Source organism: Bactrocera tryoni, unplaced genomic scaffold (genome assembly GCF_016617805.1).
Source record: "Bactrocera tryoni isolate S06 unplaced genomic scaffold, CSIRO_BtryS06_freeze2 scaffold_11, whole genome shotgun sequence".
Classification (NCBI taxonomy): Eukaryota; Metazoa; Arthropoda; class Insecta; order Diptera; family Tephritidae; genus Bactrocera; species Bactrocera tryoni.
Window position 1 is genome coordinate 17019346 of NW_024395824.1, and position 20018 is coordinate 17039363.

The following is a 20018-nucleotide window of genomic DNA, read 5'->3' on the forward strand; positions in this document are numbered from 1 at the left end:
CCGAACATTTGAGATTACGCAAGGTGTGTGCACGGTTTGTTGACCGACGACCAAAAATTGCTCAGAATCCAACATTCGAAGAACTATTATTTGAACACAAATCACATTTTAACCATTAATCACTCCCCCTATTCACCAGATAAGGCACCGTGCGACTTCTTCCTTTTCGGAAAAATGCATTTGCCCATGAAAGGAAAGCATTATGCAGACGTAGAGGCCATTCAAAAGGCCTGCACCGGCATACTGGCGGCCATACCGGCCAACGAGCTAAACACTCGTTCGACATGCTTTTGTACCGTGCGAAAAGCTGTATTAAGGCAGAAGAAGACTATTTTGAATAAAATACATTGATTTTGCCGAAAAAACCAAGTCCTGTTTACTTTGGTACGCACCTTGTAATGTAAAAGGTGACCAAAATTCCGAAACTAAAGCAAAGTTCTTTTAAAACAAGTAAGAAAGGGCTAAGTTCGGGTGCAACCGAACATTGGGTACTCTTGCAACTTGCTGAAATCAAAGCCAGGGAAATACCTTAAGATAAAAAACGTCAATCCGAGGATCGGAATGTAAGCAATTTCATATGTATGTATACTATATGTAACTCATATACTGACTGGCATATTCGGCATAAGGTTTGTGAAAAATACGAAAATCATTTTATGTACATATGTATTATATTGTTGGGGTAATATCGACCTGATTTTTATCGATAATTATACCACATACCAAAAAATGTTCCCTGGCTTGCATTAAGATATCTCGCATACAATCACCAATCATATGGAATAGAGTCAGCCAGATGATCCAAAATCCTGGAAATAGTTATAAGGGAACTAGGCGAAGTTTTCACCAAATTGTAAAGATTTTAGGCGCAAAGATATAACTTTATGACTAAAACACGTCGTGTAATTTTCATTGAGATAACTCAAATATTGGCCGATGTACATAGGATACAGCCACCCGGAAGTTCGAAAATGTTTATATTAGGTATGTGGGAGCTAAGGCAAGTATTGAACCGATTAATCCCATTTTTGACACGCGGAAATATTAATAACAGAAAAGCATTATGTCTGAGTTTCAATTGAATATCTCACACATTGACCGATATTTTCGGTCAACAATACATACTGGGGTCCACATATTCGGTACTTACGGGCTTGAAGAGTTTTGCCTTGATTGGGACCATTTTGGTCATACTTTGAAGGAATTTTTTTAAATATTTACAAGAGAGCTAATTATAAATAATTATTTCACTAAGTTAAAGCGCTGGCTACTGAGGCCTTCGGCTCTTATATTACAATATTAAATGTGTCTATAAGTATCTAACATTGGTTTAGTTACAAATGAATTAAGCTTGATATCTTACATATTTTTAGAAAATATTTGATTGCCCTGATGTTGTCAGTACTTGGTGCCTTTAAAAGATTTGACAGTTTCGTTTTACCATAAGTAGTTGTCCTAGATGTATCTAAAGCGGTGCATTCATTTAAGATGTGATTTACTGATATATTTGGCTGATTACATTATGAACAGCTTGGTTTAGCCGTTTTGTTTAAAACATGATTGTGAGTTTTGAAGGTGTGGCCTATTCTCAGGCGAACAAACGATTTTATATCTTCGCAAGAGCAATCAGTTGGGTAGTTTGGCTTGGTACCAGAGAGATTATGCTCTTTATAATGGTGTTGAAATTTTGACCAATCTCTCGATGCTGACTCATGGAGTACTTTTTTGCCATGCTGCGAATGTCTTTCAACGTGTTGTGATCGAATGAAAGTAGTGGTTCTTTTCCAGCCTTTTTTGCACGGTCATCTGCAAGTTGGTTTCCTCTAATACCAGTATGCCCAGGGATCCACATGATCTTAATTCTGTTTTTGTGTTGATACGACATTCCTTTTATTTTGCTGATCAACAATGAGTTTGTCTCATTCAAAATAGCGTTAATTGTCGATATGCTTTCGGTACTTTTGATATATTTTTTCCTGCTTGTGCGACAAATAGAACCGCTTCATATATCGCAGCCGCTTCAGCTGTAAATATCGAGCAGTAAAAATCCGACGGTTTTGGTGACACCTTGGTCGTTTGTTATCGCAAACGAAGTGTGGGTGTTTGATTTGGATCCGTCGGTGTATATTAATTTCCACTCCGGTTTGTACTTTACTACTGCGTCATTGAATAGCTGGAAATATTGCTCTGCATTGGTGGTTGTTTTTTGAAATTCAAAGAGCGTACTTATTATAGACGATTTCAGCATTAGCCAGTGCGGGTGAGTGTTCACTTTTAAAAGTTGCGGTGTCGAAGTCATGTGAATCTGATTGATAATATTTAATCATTTTATGATCGTAGATGGCTTGTTGGTTTTAGGATTTGTTTTCAGTAGATTAAACAAGTTCGAGTTTTTACACTGCATGAAACTTTGGTATGAGCATCATTTTGTTGAATTTTGTCCTATGATGAATGTTTGGAAGACCTGCTTCATTTAGTACTACTTTGGTTGGTGAGGTGGAGAATGGACGAATGCTTTTTCTTGCCGCTACGTGGTAAGGGGTTTCAATGAGAGTGAGGTGCTTTTTTGCACAATGTCCATAAATTGCGAGCCCAAAATCTATTTTTGACAACATCAGTGCTTTTGTAATATTTTCAAGTGTTGAGATGTGCATGTGACAGTGTTTTGATGAAAGAAACTTAATAATGTTTAATCTATTGAGTAAGCTTAATCTAACATATTTACAATGTTCCGTACATGTTAGCTTTTTATCAAACAATATACCAAGTAATCTTAAGATGTTAGTATGTGGGATTTGAGTATTTTTAAGGTAAAGGTTAGGGAAGGTGCAATTTCTTTTTCTGCAGATGCGAAACGTTGAACTTTTGCTTGCAGAAACTTTGGTTCCTGTCGCTTTAGACCATTCCATTGTGTCGGTCAGAATAATTGTAAAATTGATTTTGACTTCGTTCAAATTTTTTAAAGCTGAGAATATTCGAACTTATTCATGGTCGGGCAATGGAACGTTTGTTGGACCGATGTTAGGACCTCGAAGCTTACGCATGACTTGTCTTCCATCTATTACATCATGATCGATTTGGTTGGTGGCTTTTCGATCCGGAGAAAGCCAAGTAGCTTGATGTATTTTCTTATGCTGGAATCTAGTACTACAGATAACTATATTTCGGGTCCTGACGGAGTCGATAAGCCTCAACCCATATTTCCTCGAGGAGGCTGAATTTACTGACTGTTTTGTCAAAGATACCTTCCTTGCCCACCATCGCAATTTTGACATCGTGAAAATCCACAAATTATTCCTGAACAATCATTCAATTCATCTAAATTGATAGTTTGGTGCGGTTCTTGGTCGGTGTAACCATCGGTCCGAACTTCTTCCGAAAAGAAGCTGGAAACACTGTTACTGTCAAAAAAAGCGATGAAAACCAACTTTTTGATGATGTTGATCTTGACAGTACCTCGTTCCAACAAGACGGAACTACGTACCGCACCACATATGCAACAAACGAATTATTGCGAGAAAAGTTTGTATATTCAATTATTTCAAATTGTGGGAGATTGTGACATGAGTGGTCTCCAAGAAGTTGTGATTAACCACTTTTAGACAACTTGTTGTGAGTTTATTTAAGTCATTGGTCTGTATCAATAAATCCGTCAAGCCTTTGAAGTCAATATTAAACGTGATATTCATGAGATACGACTTGATTTAGAGGTACTCGAAAATTGGGTTCATCGAACTCGTTCCTGCAAAATAATTCGTGGAGATCATTTAAACGATGTTATATTCAGAAGACAATTATAGCGATGGTGCTATATATTAAATAAAAAAAACATTTCAATTTCCTTGACAATTATTGTATTTTTTTTAAGAGATAATAACACTCTTGTTAGAAAACCCTGTATTATTTCCAGAGAAAGCTGCTTTCTGACTTTCATTAACGTACCTCATAGATTGACTTATTTTCAGTAAAAAAACCTGCTATAGGTACTGAGCACTACACTTTCGGTATCTTGGAACGTAAATAGTTATAATCCGAGTAAGACTATTTTTGGACGTGGGATTGCACACCTTAAATATACCCAATGTGCAAAATTTTATTTGGGTAACGTCAATGGCTCTCAAATTATAGACTTAACAGTTAGAGAATTACATATGTACATGGAATTTAAAATTGTGGTATGTGGAAAAAAGGCATAGTTGTAGCCCGATTTTCATACTGTGACATAAGAATACAAGTATGGTACTTATCATCTACCAAATTTTGTTGAAATGTGTTCAGTACTTCTTGGTATAAGGATTTAACCTAAATATAAGCGAAGTCACGCCTATTGTTCAAATTTTTACACCGCTTTCCAAGACTTCGTTAAGTATTAACTTAGATGTGAAATGTTATGGCTTTGACGTTTTTAATTAAATAGTTATAGCATTTTCTTTACATGGGGAGTGTGCTCACAACTACGATCCTCAGCAAATTACAGTGTTATAAGTTTTCGACGACATTTAGTGGGGCAGGAAAAGGTCCGATTCTACAAATACCAACCATAGAATATGTACCAAGATGCAATTTTTAGTCAAGTCATCACTTGCACGGACGGACGGATAGACAGTCACCCCAAATTCAAGTAGACTCGTCGTCCTAATCAATTATATATATAGCTTTATATCTATGTTTAGATAATATTTAAATACAATTTTTTTTTTTTAATTTTTCCAAGACTTTATTTTGAATGTTGCTCTTATTTTTCACTTTCCCGTTGAGGTTATCAGTTTTACATATGCATACTACTTGAATGACACCAAAATCTTTATACAATGGGTTTTCAAAAAAGTCTTGCAGTATTTTTATTGAATTTTTTTTTTTATTGAAATTGAAATGAATTTTTGATTTTCGACGACAGGCCTTCCGGAGCGTGGCGCATCTTCGACCACCTCTACACCAGAACGAAAACGTTGAAACCATCGTTGTGCGATGGAAATGGAAACTGTATCGGGTCCATAACCTGCACAAATTTTATTGGCGGCTTGAGATACATTTTTGCCTTTATCGTAGTAGTACTGTAAAATATTCCGTATTTTCTCTTTATTTTGCTCCATGTTTGCGACGCTGTAACTCACGAACGACATAAAAGAAACGACAATCAATCAAACACGTGTTAGCGCGTGAAATGAGCTTTCCAAAAAGGTATAGCATAACCTGATGCGACGAATAAAACTAGAACTACGCGCTTTCAGCGCCAACTAGCGAAAATATCGCAAGACTTTTTTGACAACCTATTACATATATGTATAAATCTTCTGACCGTGTGTTTGTAATTGAACTGCTCCTAAACGGCTGGACCGATTTTGATAAACTTTTTTGTGTGTGTTTAAGGAGATTCGAGGATGGTTTAGATTCATAATTTGGTCCACTGGAAAATGTTTCTTTAAATTAATTTTTCATTTGTAATTAATTGCCAATTTTTGAATGTTTTACATTGGATCCGATAGATTGCGCTACCATTGCAGTATCCAATATTCAAACCTTAAATTGGCGCAAACGTGCAATAAACAAAATGATGCCAAAGTAAAAGGCGACATCTGAAGACAAGTTTTCATAATGTGGACAAAGTTGTTCGTTCTTAAGTAATAAAATGGGTGATTCAATCTATATATATAAAAGAAAGTTGTGTTAGTTACACCATTTATAACTGAAGAACGGCTAAACCGATTTGGCTGAAAATTGGTGGAGGAGTTGCTTAGAACCAGAGTAAGGACATAGGATACCTTTTGTCTCTTAATGTCAAAATTTAAACAACTCATAAATACAAAAATTATATTTAAATCATAAGCATTTGTTCAAAATGTATGTTTGTAGGAATCATTTGAATATATGCGTACAATTTTAAACAGATTCTTCCTCAACAATAAAACTATTGCTAAGTATTTGGAATAGTAGAAAAGAACCACAACCAAATACGCAGTAAAATAGATTATAACTGGCTCAGTAATCAGTCGTTGAGTATGTATTATACCACGTGCATCCCAAAAGACTGATATTATAACCTTTCCAGCTGACTTTTTCGTCTTTCCACGCCTGAGAACCGGTTCATCATGTGCAGTCCACTAGAATGACAGTCGATTGGACTTCAGTGGGAAATAATGGAGTTATGTTTCTATTTAAACATACATAAAATTCGGTTTTATTACGATTAAAGAGCACTCAAGCACTTCTCAGAATCAGTTATTCGTTGTTTTTATTGGATTATAAACTTGTGAGGCAACCACTTTGTACAGAGCTTTCGCCTCTTTAAGCTTAGCAAATATCTTTTCATCGGTTGATTTCCCTGAGCCCAAATTCAACAGTATTTTCCCCCAAAAAGCAATGCTTTATTAACACTCGAAATGCCTTATGATCCATTTTTTATTAAAAACTAACGCAAGTTGCTTCATAAAAATGCTATATCTCATTAACTAATAGTTATAATCCAATTAATAGAAATCATATATCGGGTGATTTTTTAAGAGCTTGATAACTTTTTTTAAAAAAAAAACGCATAAAATTTGCAAAATCTCATCGGTTCTTTATTTGAAACGTTAGATTGGTTCATGACATTTACTTTTTGAAGATAATTTCATTTAAATGTTGACCGCGGCTGCGTCTTAGGTGGTCCATTCGGAAAGTCAATTTTGGGCAACTTTTTCGAGCATTTCGGCCGGAATAGCCCGAATTTCTTCGGAAATGTTGTCTTCCAAAGCTGGAATAGTTGCTGGCTTATTTCTGTAGACTTTAGACTTGACGTAGCCCCACAAAAATAGTCTAAAGGCGTTAAATCGCATGATCTTGGTAGCCAACTTACGGGTCCATTTCTTGAGATGAATTGTTCTCCGAAGTTTTCCCTCAAAATGGCCATAGAATCGCGAGCTGTGTGGCATGTAGCGCCATCTTGTTGAAACCACATGTCAACCAAGATGCTAACAAACTTTTGTTGCCAAAATGGAAGAACTGAACTTGGTTGACATGTGGTTTCAACAAGATGGCGCTACATGCCACAGCTCGCGATTCTATGGCCATTTTGAGGAAAACTTCGGAGAACAATTCATCTCAAGAAATGGACCCGTAAGTTGCCACCAAGATCATGCGATTTAACGCCTTTAGACTATTTTTTGTGGGGCTACGTCAAGTCTAAAGTCTACAGAAATAAGCCAGCAACTATTCCAGCTTTGGAAGACAACATTTCCGAAGAAATTCGGGCTATTCCGGCGAAATGCTCGAAAAAGTTGCCCAAAATTGGACTTTCGAATGGACCACCTAAGACGCAGCCGCGGTCAACATTTAAATGAAATTATCTTCAAAAAGTAAATGTCATGAACCAATCTAACGTTTCAAATAAAGAACCGATGAGATTTTGCAAATTTTATGCGTTTTTTTTTTAAAAAAAAGTTATCAAGCTCTTAAAAAATCACCCGATAGATGGTAGTAGTAGCATTATCTATGTATCAGCCACAGTGAAGCGTGGACGGGTCCTCTAGTAATTACATAAATAATTTAATTTCTGCTTCAAAATTTGTGTTAATTTCGTGTTATCTAAACGATGAAATATCATATATCTACCTGACTATATGTAGATATTTATATACCATAATTAAGATTTATAATTCATACATAGAGCATATGCTTTTGTATTTTCAATAATGTATTGAGAGTGGGCTTGTTGGAGTGTTTGACTAATTATGCGCGTGCGCCGTCCAATTGGAAGTACCTTTTTGACACTCACATATAAGTATACAATTCCATCATCCCTATGTAATAAGTACATTGCACTTGTTAGGACCCAGTAAAAAATAAAAACTACTCTGTCTTCTTTCACGCCAAGTTATCAACCACCAACAACCGCCGGTAGGAAATTCATCAACCACCATAACAAAAACAACAGAGCGAATACATATGCACTTACACATAAATATATATAAAGTATATAGGTATAAAATACATATAAATAAATATATGAATATATGTATGGACATACTTATGTACAAACGATATGTAGAGAAATAAAAATCTAACTGATTCTTCTTCTCTTCTTTTTGTGTGTGTAAATCTCTTTAAATTATTTAAACCTGCCTTCCTACTATCGATAACATACGACCATTTCAAAGGAGAGGCAGTCTTAAATTTATAAATACTTATTCGCAATAAGAGGAAAGTATCAGCATCAGAACCAATGTCAAATTGTGATTTGTGCTGTATACCGAATACTTTATTGCTTTATCCTTATTACTATGTTTAAGAAAGGCACATTTTGATGAGAACGGATGTGGAATTGTTGTTGTTGTTGTAGCAATTTGCTGTCATCGAGGTCACTTAACGGGAGGCCCAGAAATGAGCAGTTTTGGCGGTTTCGGACCAAAGACAGAAAAGGGTTAAGTGAGTTGGGTTCATGGGGCATGGAAAGGGGTGATTAGTATCGTGCAGGCACTAGTTGCATGCAGGATATAAATTGACTATGTCGGGGTGTATTCTGGATAGGTAGGAGTTTAACCTGCTACATTGAAATTCAATTCCCACGACAGCCGGTTCTACGATACCAGAATTAACTCGGATTTTATCCGGCCAAGGGCTGCCATTTCGACGATCTAGCTCCGTTTGGATCGGTAAATAATTTGTTACATGTTGAATTGCCGTCTAAGGATTCAGTTTATGATAGTCATCCTTTTATAGCTCATATTAAGAAAAAGTTATATAAGTTGCATATGTATGATTAATCTACTATTTAATGCAAGTGAAGCTCTCTTTTAGAGATAAAAAAACTGTATACCATAAAGCCTTTATTCATATAATTCGAAGTTTATTTCGTAATCTTTTGGACTTTGTAATTTTTTTTACACGAATATAATTCCAGGAAATTTTTTCAGCGATTACTTAATCAAAAAGAACCGATCAGAAAAAAATCGTTACACACATGGGCTGAAAAGTCTAGGAAATATTGCTTACCGACTGTCGATTTGACTCGGGAGTGTAATTATGTATTCATGCGTCGCCCATTTTCATTTATGTATAGGTACAGAAATGGTTTGTGAAAATGGGTTATTAATGTTCATGTTGTTCTTGAAAATCTATAATAGTGTCTTCATTTTGTAAAACTTCGTGAATGATATGAAATACTCCATTGAAATGTGAAAAATGCGAATTTCCGCAATGTTTTCTAGCCTTGCTGCCTCTTGAAGCCCTTGATCATTTGCGCTGGTACGATCAGGAAAAAAGTAAAGAAACCAGTACTTCACAACTGAATATGTTGGGGTAGAGTTTTCATAATATAGCAATGGTTTTGGATCAATTATATGTTTCTTTTTCCATTGAAAACAAGAATAATAATCACTGTGAGAATAGTTGAATGAAATATCATTAAACTTTGACAGCATTCTAGTTGAGATTAGTTCTTTGAGGCATAGAGAGGTTTTTTGTTTGTGGCGATCCCTCAGTCAGTTAAACGCCTTTGTTGCGAACGTATTTATTGTTGGTCTAATAGGGTTAGTAGTTACTAGTTGCTAGGGCATCTGCTGTACTGCTGCTTTCTGCTTAAGTATTAATATATTCGTTTTTTTCAGGCAAATAAAATAGGCCTGTCGCCATTTTTCTGTCATAATGGCGATCCGCTTACGACACCACCCCCTGCGCATTGTGGTATACCTCCATATCAGCTGGATCCCAAAGCAATGGGTAAGTACCAATTTTCTTTGAGATATCTTCTTCTTCTTAATTGGCGTAGAAACCGCTTAAGCGATTATAGCCGAGTTAACAACAGCGCGCCAGTCGTTTCTTCTTTTGGCTACGTGGCGCCAATTGGACATTCCAAGCGAAGCCAGGTCCTTCTCCACTTGGTCCTTCCAACGGAGTGGAGGTCTTCCTCTTCATCTGCTTCCCCCGGCGGGTACTGCGTCGAATACTTTCAGAGCTCGAGTGTTTTCGTCCATCCGGACAACATGACCATGACATGGCCAGCGCAGCCGCTGTCTTTTAATTCGCTGAACTATGTCGATGTCGTCGTATATCTCGTACAGCTCATCGTTCCATCGAATGCGGTATTCGCCGTGGCTAACGCGCAAAGGACCATAAATCTTCGCAGAACTTTTCTCTCGAAAACTCGCAACGTCGACTCATCCGTTGTTGACATCGTCCAAGACTCTGCACCATACAGCAGGACGGGAATTATGAGTGACTTATAGAGTTTGGTTTTTGTTTGTTGAGAGAGGACTTTGCTTCTCAATTGCCTACTCAGTCCGAAGTAGCACCTGTTGGCAAGAGTTATCCTGCGTTAGATTTCTGGGCTGACATTGTTGGTGGTGTTTACGCTGGTTCCAAGATAGACGAAATTATCTACAACTTCAAAGTTATGACTGTCAACAGTGACGTGAGTGCCAAGTCGCGAGTGCGACGACTGTTTGTTTGATGACAGGAGATATTTCGTCTTGCCCTCGTTCACTGCCAGACCCATTTTCTGTGCTTCCTTGTCCAGCCTGGAGAAAGCAGAACTAACGGCGCGGGTGTTGAGGCCGATGATATCAATACCATCGGCATACGCCAGCAGCTGTACACTCTTATAGAAGATGTTACCTTCTCTATTTAGTTCTGCGGCTCGAACTATTTTTTCCAAAAGCAGGTTGAAAAAGTCGCACGATAGGGAATCGCCTTGTCTGAAACCTCGTTTGGTATCGAACGGCTCGGAGAGGTCCTTCCCGATCCTGACGGAGATTTGGGTGTTACTCAACGTCAGTTTACACAGCCGTATAAGTTTTGCGGGGATACCAAATTCAGACATCGCGGCATAAAGGCAGCTCCTTTTCGTGCTGTCGAAAGCAGCTTTGAAATCGACGAAGAGGTGGTGTGTGTCGATTCTCCTTTCACGGGTCTTTTCCAAGATTTGGCGCATGGTGAATATCTGGTCGGTTGTTGATTTGCCAGGTCTAAAGCCACACTGATAAGGTCCAATCAGTTTGTTGACGGTAGAACCTTATATGCGATGTTGAGGAGGCTAATCCCACGGTAGTTGGCGCAGATTGTGGGGTCTCCTTTTTTATGGATTGGGCATAGCACACTTAAATTCCAATCGTTGGGCACGCTTTCGTCCGACCATATTTTACAAAGAAGCTGATGCATCACCTTATCAGTTCTTCGCCGCCGTGTTTGAATAGCTCGGCCGGCAATCCGTCGGCCCCTGCCGCTTTGTTGTTCTTCAGGCGGGCAATTGCTATTCGAACTTCTTCATGGTCGGGTAATGGAACGTCTGCTCCATCGTCATCGATTGGGGAATCGGGTTCTCCTTCTCCTGGTGTTGTGCGTTCACTGCCATTCAGCAGGCTGGAGAAGTGTTCCCTCCATAATTTAAGTATGCTCTGGGCATGAGTGACTAGATCACCTTTGGGGGTTCTACAAGAGTACGCTCCGATCTTGAAACCTTCTGTAAGCCGCCGCATTTTCTCGTAGAATTTTCGAGCATTACCCCTGTCGGCCAGCTTATCAAGCTCTTCGTACTCACGCATTTCAGCCTCTTTCTCCTTTTGTCTACAAATGCGTCTCGCTTCCCTCTTCAACTCTCGGTATCTATCCCATCCCGCACGTGTAGTGTCGATCGTAACGTTGCGAGGTAGGCAGCCTGTTTTCTCTCCGCTGCGACACGGCACTCCTCGTCGTACCAGCTGTTCTTTTGCACTTTCCGAAAACCAATGGTTTCGGCTTGCAGCTGTGCGTAAGAGTTTGAAATTCCGTCCCACAGTTCCCTTTATACCGAGTTGTTGACGAGTGCTCTCAGAGAGCAGGAGTGCAAGCCGTAGAAAATCGTTCGGCTGTCTGTTGTGATTGCAGCTTCTCGACGTCGAACCTTCCTTGTGTTTGTTGGCGCGCGTTTTTTGCTGCACGGAGGCGGGTGCGAATCTTAGCTGCAACAAGATAGTGGTCCGAGTCGATGTTAGGACCTCGGAGCGCACGCACATCTAAAACACTGGAGACGTGTCTTCCGTCTATCACAACATGATCGATCTGGTTGGTAGTTTTTCGATCCGGAGACAGCCAGGTAGCTTGTTGAATCTTCTTATGCTGGAATCTAGTACTACAGATAACCATATTTCGGGCCCCGGCGAAGTCAATCAGCCTCAACCCATTAGGGGATGTTTCGTCGTGGAGGCCGAATTTACCGACCGTAGTGCCAATGACACCTTCTTTGCCCACCCTGCCGTTAAAGTCGCCAAGCCCGATTTTGACATCGTGGCGGGGGCAGCCTTCATAAGTGCGCTCCAAGCACTCATAAAAGACATCTTTGGTCACATCGTCCTTCTCTTCCGTCGGGGCGTGGGCGCAGATCAGCGATATGTTGAAGAACCTCGCTTTGATGCGGATTGTGGCTAGACGTTCATTCACCGCAGTGAATGATAGTACTCGGCGACGGAGTCTCTCTCCCACCACGAATCCTACACCAAACTTGCGCTCCTTTATATGGCCATTGTAGTAAATGTCACAAGGACCTACTCGTCTCTGTCCTTGTCCCGTCCATCGCATTTCTTGGACGGCGGTGATGTCAGCCTTTGTTTTTACGAGGACATCAACCAGCTGGGCGGCGGCACCTTCCCAATTAAGGGACCGGACATTCCAGGTGCATGTCCTCAATTCGTAGTCCTTATTTCGTTTGCCATGGTCGTCATCAAAAGGGGGGTCTCTCATCCGAGGCTGGTTATAGCTCTTCACTGGGAGTGTTTTTTTACGTGGCGGGTCCCAAACCCAGCGCACAACCCTTGTAGGGAATGTTTCGCCTTCTCACTTTAGCTCGCCTTCAAACGGATGTTCTTAGGCTACCCAGAGGATACTTGGTCAAAGACCGGAAGTAGTGAGCTGCTTGTGCCATGTGCAAAAGAATCGTTTCTGGCCATTCCCAAGTGAATGGCGATCAGAGAACTTTCCTCACTTGCGCGAACTTCTACACATGACTCCATCCTCGATATGCTTCAAGTAAATTCCACATTTATTTTATTATTGCCTGACTTATTAGTAATTCTGAGTTCGATCTCAGTTTTAAAATTCTTTAATCTACATAATTAAAAGTAAGTACGAACAAAACCGGCCATTTATTTCAAAGGGTCTAAACGACGCTGAAAGTCGAAACTTTTATAAAACCGCTATATTTTTCACCTAAATTTACGCAAAAGTTTCGCATTAATTAAGGGTGTTTTAATAAACTTATTACCAACTTCAAATAAATGAAGCTAACGCAAACAAATGAAAAAATATTCTTTACGTTGCTGAATATTTACGCTTTTCATTTAATAATGTTCGATTTGTCTTCTGCAAAAGGAAATTAAATATTTTTCAAAAAAATAATAATTTGATTAACCTTTAGTCGGGACGTCGTCATTACTTATTCTAGTTGTGCTTGTTATAACAGAGATACTAGTGAATAGGTGAATTTAAGTGAGTTATAATATAAGCATATACAGTAGGCGGAAAAAGTAAGTATATAGTATATAGTATCAAAGTGAAATATCAGTGAGCGAAGTGAATAAAATTTTAAAGTTTACATTTTTTCAAACAAATTATTTATTTTATTGAGACCATATTTCAAAATATATAATTAAAGTAATTTCAAAACAAAATTGCTTTTATAAAAGGAAAAAATAAACACATACACTAAATTACATGTAGAAAAAATAAGTTATCAAACTGTTTAATATCCACAATGTCTATAATTTCGTATAGCTAGTTGACCCATTCGTTGTTGCATGGAGCTGACAAACTTCAAATACTCATTTTGAGGAAAATTATTCCAAATTCTAAGATGCAGTCCATCAAATGAGACAGCTTTTAGGGTTTTTCTTCAACTATATCCATCTTAAGGATTGCCCAAGCATTTGCAATTGGTGACATGTCAGGACTTTAAGGAGGCCAATTTCATACACTGACATTTTCACTTCACCAGCATCAATATTACAGTCGAATACAATTATTTATAAATAGCATAGGCAACAAATCAAACATGATCAAGAGATAACAACAACAAGAATATTGTCACTACGGTAAGCCAAAACGTCAGTAACCAAATGAAGCATTATACAAAACGTTTTATTTTTTGGTATGCTTGCTGAGAACAACTCAACTGTCTCAGTGGTTTCCTTTAAATCGTTTTTGTGTGAAATCGAGTGCAAAATATTTTGGAAATCTTCTATCCTAACTAGCCACAAAATTATAAATAATTCTACACGTATTGTTAAAAAAATTATTAATCAAAAATATACACCATGGAGATTGCTCTCTTAAACGCAAGGTTGCCAGTCTCGATATTTTGTAGTAATTAAAAAGTAAAATTGTATATGTATATGTACAGGGTGGCACACGAATCGTCCTACAAAAACAAGCCGTAATAACTTTTTTTAATCAATGCATTACATTTTTGTTTTTTTATTATACAGCAAATTTTATTTTGTATAATTAATTATTTTTTAAAATTATGGCCCGTCAATGTCCTCCATGCTCTGCCACGCATATGCAACACATAATTAGAAAATTATTCAATTATTGATTTAATGCACTGCTTCAATTCAGTCAGATTTCTGGGTTTTGTTTTGCACACTTCTTGCTTGAAATAACCCCATAAAATCAGTCAGGTCCGCTGATCTTGGGACATTAATTTCTTTTAAATTTTGGTTGAAGCTCCGTAATAACCGGTCTGTGTGCTCTGCAATAACCGGCCTGAGGGTTGAAGTCGTGATTGCCTCAATTATCGATTTAATGCACTGCTTCAATTCAGTCAGATTTCTGGGTTTGGTTTTGGACGCCAGTATCTACATTGGACATTTGACCGAAAATATCGGTCAATGTATGGACATACATATATACAATTAAAATTCAGAAAGAATTCTTTCCTGACAAACAGTTGTCAGTGTATCAAAAAAGCGTTGAATCAGGTCAATACTTCTCGAGCCCCTTATACCTAATATAAAGATTTTCGTTTTGTTTTGTACACTTCTTGCTTGAAATAACCCCATAAAATCAGTCAGGTCCGCTAATCTTGGGATATTAATTTGTTTTAAATTTTGGTTGGAGCTCCGCAATAACCGGTCTTCAAAGAAGTATGGCCCCACACAGTGACACATTCTGGGTGATGTTCCATCTCGTGGATTATTTCTGGCCTTCACACTCGAGGATGTAACCGGCTTGTTATTTGAACTTTGTACGCAAACAGGTTTAAGTCATAACGAAACATCTGTTGTAATGACCGCCTGCTAACTCCAAGTTGCTCCGATAAGTTGTGAAACGAAATTCTTGGATTTGCTTGAATTGACGATGCAACAACCGCGATTGCTTCTTGAACACGGAATGGATCTCGATATTACGTACTTCTAGTTACTTCCAGATTCGGGAAACATGTTTACCAACCTCAAAATGGTCTACCTACTTGGCCAAAATCCCGTCTGAAGTCCTTTTGGACGGAAATGATGGACTGCAAAGCATGGTACCGCTGCATAATCTACACCTTTTTCGGTATCCTAACCATTAATTTTAAAAAAATTTAAATAATAAACTGCTAAATAAAAAAACAGGAAGTCGATTACTCATACAGAAAAAAAAGTTATTACGATTTTCTTATGTAGCACGACCCTTTATTTGAAATATTCTTCAAATAACTCATAATTACAGTCAAATACACTTATTTATAGATAGGTAGACTATTTTTATACTCTTGCAATATGTTGCTACAGAGTTTACCTAACACTAATCGAGATAGACATAGTAGTATACATATATATTATTATATATATTCATCCAATTCCAAGGAAATTTCATAATGGGATTGAAAAACCATTATGAAATTTCCTTGGAAATACCCTAAAAACAATTCCCTGATAATTTGAGCCCTTAATATTAACATTAAGAACTGGACCAAGGCTGGACAAGACCAAGTATGAGAAGGCTCTGTGGGATCCGGTGTAAAAATTAGACGATGGGCCTATATCACAGTGCGAAATCGGATTACAACCACACCTTCTTCCCGTATAGCACAATTTTAAATTAACGGATTGCAATACTAATTCTTTATAAGTATGCCACCTTATGACCAAAAAATGCTCTTGTCCAACCCCAACTTTTGAGCTTTTAGGGACCGAATATATGAACGCCAGTATCTACATTGGACATTGGACCGAAAATATCGGTCAATGTATGGACATACATACTTATATACAATCAAAATTCAGAAAGAATCAGAAAAGGAATCAGGTCAATACTTCTCGAGCCACTTATACCTAATATAAAGATTTTCGAACTTCCGGATGACTTTATACTGCATATATCGGCCAATATTTAAATCATCTCAATGAAAATCATGATTGGTGATTAGTATGTGGCATGATAATATTTAATAGATAAAATCATAAAATGATTTTCGGTCAGTGTATGAGTTATATATAGTACATGTATACATATATAAAATTGTTTATATTCCGATCCTCTGGTTGACGTTTTACACTTTAAGGTATTTTCTTGGCTTTGAATCCTGCAAGTTGCAGGAGTATAAAATATTCGGTTGCACCCTTCCTTACTTGTAAATAATTGGATTATAGTTTTGATGTTTTAAATTATGACAAATTATAATTGAAAAGATAGATGTGTGCAAAACCATTTATACAAATTGCGTAATGGCAACCGTTAACAGCTACGCAATTTAGCATTCCTTTTCATTTTGAAATGCTTTCCATGGTTGCAATAGCGCTCGGTTCCTAATGAATATGTAGGATATCTCTGGAAAATTTAATTTGGTTACCTATTTTGGTATGTAATATTCAAATATGTATAGTATTATAGGAATATTTTAGAAAATGGTGTAGAAGAATAAAAGTAAGATACTCAGAAATATTTAGTTTAAATATTTAAAAATATTAAATTCCAAAACGAAAAGAATGATGCAAATGAATTTTAATAAAAATGGAGTTATTTTTACTTTTTTATCTATATACATCTATATACATATATAAAAGAAAGTGACGTTAGTTACTACGCTTATAACTGGAGAACGGCTGGACCGATTTCGGTGATTACCACCAATTCGGACAGGTCTCCGCCCAAACAAGGAGAATACTTAAGAAAACTCTGGAAAATTTTCCGAAAAAAAAATTATGAAGAAAATAAATTTTCAAATACGATTTTAAAAAGGAAATAAAAACGAACATGATTTTAAATGCTGGCGCATAACTCAAAAACGCCTGGATCAATTTTGCCAATTCTTTTTTTAAAATGTTCGTTGAGTCTCAAGGATGGTTTTTATGGCTTGCCGGAAAACCCCTAAAAAGAGCCCTTTTCTTTTTCCCATACAAACGAATGAATGCTGTTAGTAACGCTAATGCTCGAGAACAGCTGAACCAATCTTGATGAAATTTTCAGAGGTTGTTCGCTGTGAATCGAGGAAAGTTTAGAAACAAAAAAACCGTATGCTTTTCGTGAGGAAAAGTCGGAAAGTTGGACAATTCCAAAAAAATAACTTTTTTTCATATAAAAATTTTTTTTCCAACTTTTTTCCTTTTGTTTTTCAATTGTCAAATTTGTGGTTTGATTTCTCTATTCCGGTTATACAAAAAAAATTATTGAAATTTATTCCGTGAAAACGTTATGTGTGTTTCACACAAAGTGTTCAATTACAGATTGAAATTTGTTACGATGCCACGAAGAGGTCGCGTTCGTTTTGGCATCAACATAAGTATGTATATTGGCAGCCCATGGCACATGACCGATGCGATGACATACGAATGGAATTATGGATCGCGGGCAATCAGCAAGCGATCGTCTCGATGTCAGAGGACAACTTTTCAAACAACAGTTGCGATGTTTTGTAAACTTTATCTTAAAGCAACGTATATGTGGTGCTGTTAGATGCTGGATTACTCTGTTGAGTGGCAAAAGAGAGGTTTGCCGCACGCACATATTCTTCTTTGGATGGTGGATGGTGGTTACACCAAATCAAATTGATGAAATCATTTCTGCGGAAATTTCTGATCCAGAGATAGAAGGAGAATTATACGAAACCAATATGGTTCATGTACCTTACGGACATCACAATACCACTTCGGTTTGTATGTCTGACAATAAATGTACGAAACATTATCCAGGTGCTTTTCTTTCGGAAACACAAACTAGAAATGTTGGATATCCAATGTATCAGCGTCGCTCACCAGATGACAATGGCAGAACATTTAGCATTCAATTTAGAGGCGTGAATATCGAAGTTAACAACACATCGAAGTCGACAACATATGGATCGTACCATATTCGCCACTGTTGCTAATTCACATTCAAAAGTCATGTCAATGTTGCGTATTGCAGTTTGGTGTAATCGATAAAATACCTGTGTAAATACATACGTCACCAAAGGAAGCAACATGGCGGTCACTGATCTTGAACGTTACGGTCGATACGTGAACTGCAATAAAGCGCTTTGTATAATATTTACTTTTGCGATTCATGAACGTTTTCCGACTGTTGTGCGTCTCGCAGTTAATTTGGAGAATGACAGAGAATACAATACAGACAGAGAAAACACCCCCAGCAACAAAATTAACATTGACGAGTTTTTTCTCAACTTTCGTCAGTGAACAGTTTGCGACAACTTGCTCTATTCGTAAATATCTTGATATTATACATACAATTGCTGGAACATGATAATCACTGGAATGAAGTTCGCACACTTTTCGCGATGATCAACCATCAAATTAGCGTCAATTATGGAATACGAACAAAAATGACACTGCCGAAGACATTTTACATCGTATTCGATAAGAATTGGAAATGGGTAAATTCCGATTGATACTTCCGGTGGTTTGATATTAATTCCATCTTCCCTTTACCAATTCACCTAAGATGAACTCATCACGAATATTCGGACATTGGACAAATTATCGTAATGTTAGCTGCCAAAAATACCGTTCAGTTTCCAGTGAAAATTGCATTTGAGACACAAGGATAGTCGCATAGTGTATGGTATACATTTGGAAATGCTATGTTTTCACTCGGCCAGATGTACGTGGCCTGCTCACGAGTTGGAAAACCATCTTTTCTATAGTACACCGGAACAGAAACCAAAAAATGTTGTTTATCAAGCTGCGATACATTGGAAAAAAGTGAAATGACAAATTCAACTTTTTTATTTCTAAACACATAATTTCACGCAGGACAACGACTGCGGGTTCAGCTAGTATACATATATATAAAAGAAAGTCGTGTTAGTTCCACCATTTACATACATGTAACCCAAGAACGGCTGAACCGATTTGGCTGAAAATTAGTGAGGAGGTAGCTTAGAACCAGGGTAAGGACATAGGCTACTTTTTATCCTTTATGTTAAAATTCAATACAATTCATAAATACAAAAATTATATCTCAAATCATTAGCTTTTGTTCAAAGTTCAGGTTTGTAAGAATCATTTAAAATTTCATTACTTCAAAAAAATAAAAATAAATAATAATAATAATAACAACACATAGCTATTGTAAAAGAACAGCAATTTACGTATACATTACATATGTATATATAAATGAAAGGACTGTTGAGTAACAAGATATTGTCCGTTAAAAGTGTGTCCGTTAAAAGTGTCGCGTTACCATGGCTCGACTTCAGAAGATATTTCGCATCAAACTCGTATCCCCTCCAGAAATGACAATCTTGAGATGAATAAAGATATACATATGTAATAGGGCTTTACTCTTAATCGAAGACATGTGTTACTTCATGTGCTTTAATTGTGTTTATTTGTCGGGTTAAAAATGCTAGTGCCAAATTGTGAAATGAATGACTGCATTGCTAATGATAAATCTGCTGAAGATTTCTTTGAGTAGTAGTTGACGATGCATCAGTAATGGTTGAGTACCTGTTGATGAATCGGGCGGATTGATTTCATTTCCCAATGATTTCTGTAACTTTGTTTCATCGAAAGACGAACTTATCAACAAACATCATTACTAACCAGTACGCGTTCACAATGAGGACATCGGATCAATGCATAAATTCAAAT

The 20018-nt window shown here is 37.3% G+C and overlaps 1 protein-coding gene across 11 annotated transcripts in view; it reads left to right on the top strand.

Moving 5' to 3' along the window:
- The window catches only part of LOC120779428 (protein pangolin, isoforms A/H/I/S), a 268570-nt gene that overhangs the window by 75487 nt on the left and 173065 nt on the right, over positions 1–20018 (top strand). For all 11 annotated transcript variants that reach the window (XM_040111659.1, XM_040111660.1, XM_040111655.1 and 8 more), the window contains one exon: positions 9585–9696. In XM_040111659.1, coding sequence (XP_039967593.1) covers positions 9585–9696 — 112 coding nt within the window. The remainder of the gene's footprint in view (positions 1–9584; positions 9697–20018) is intronic.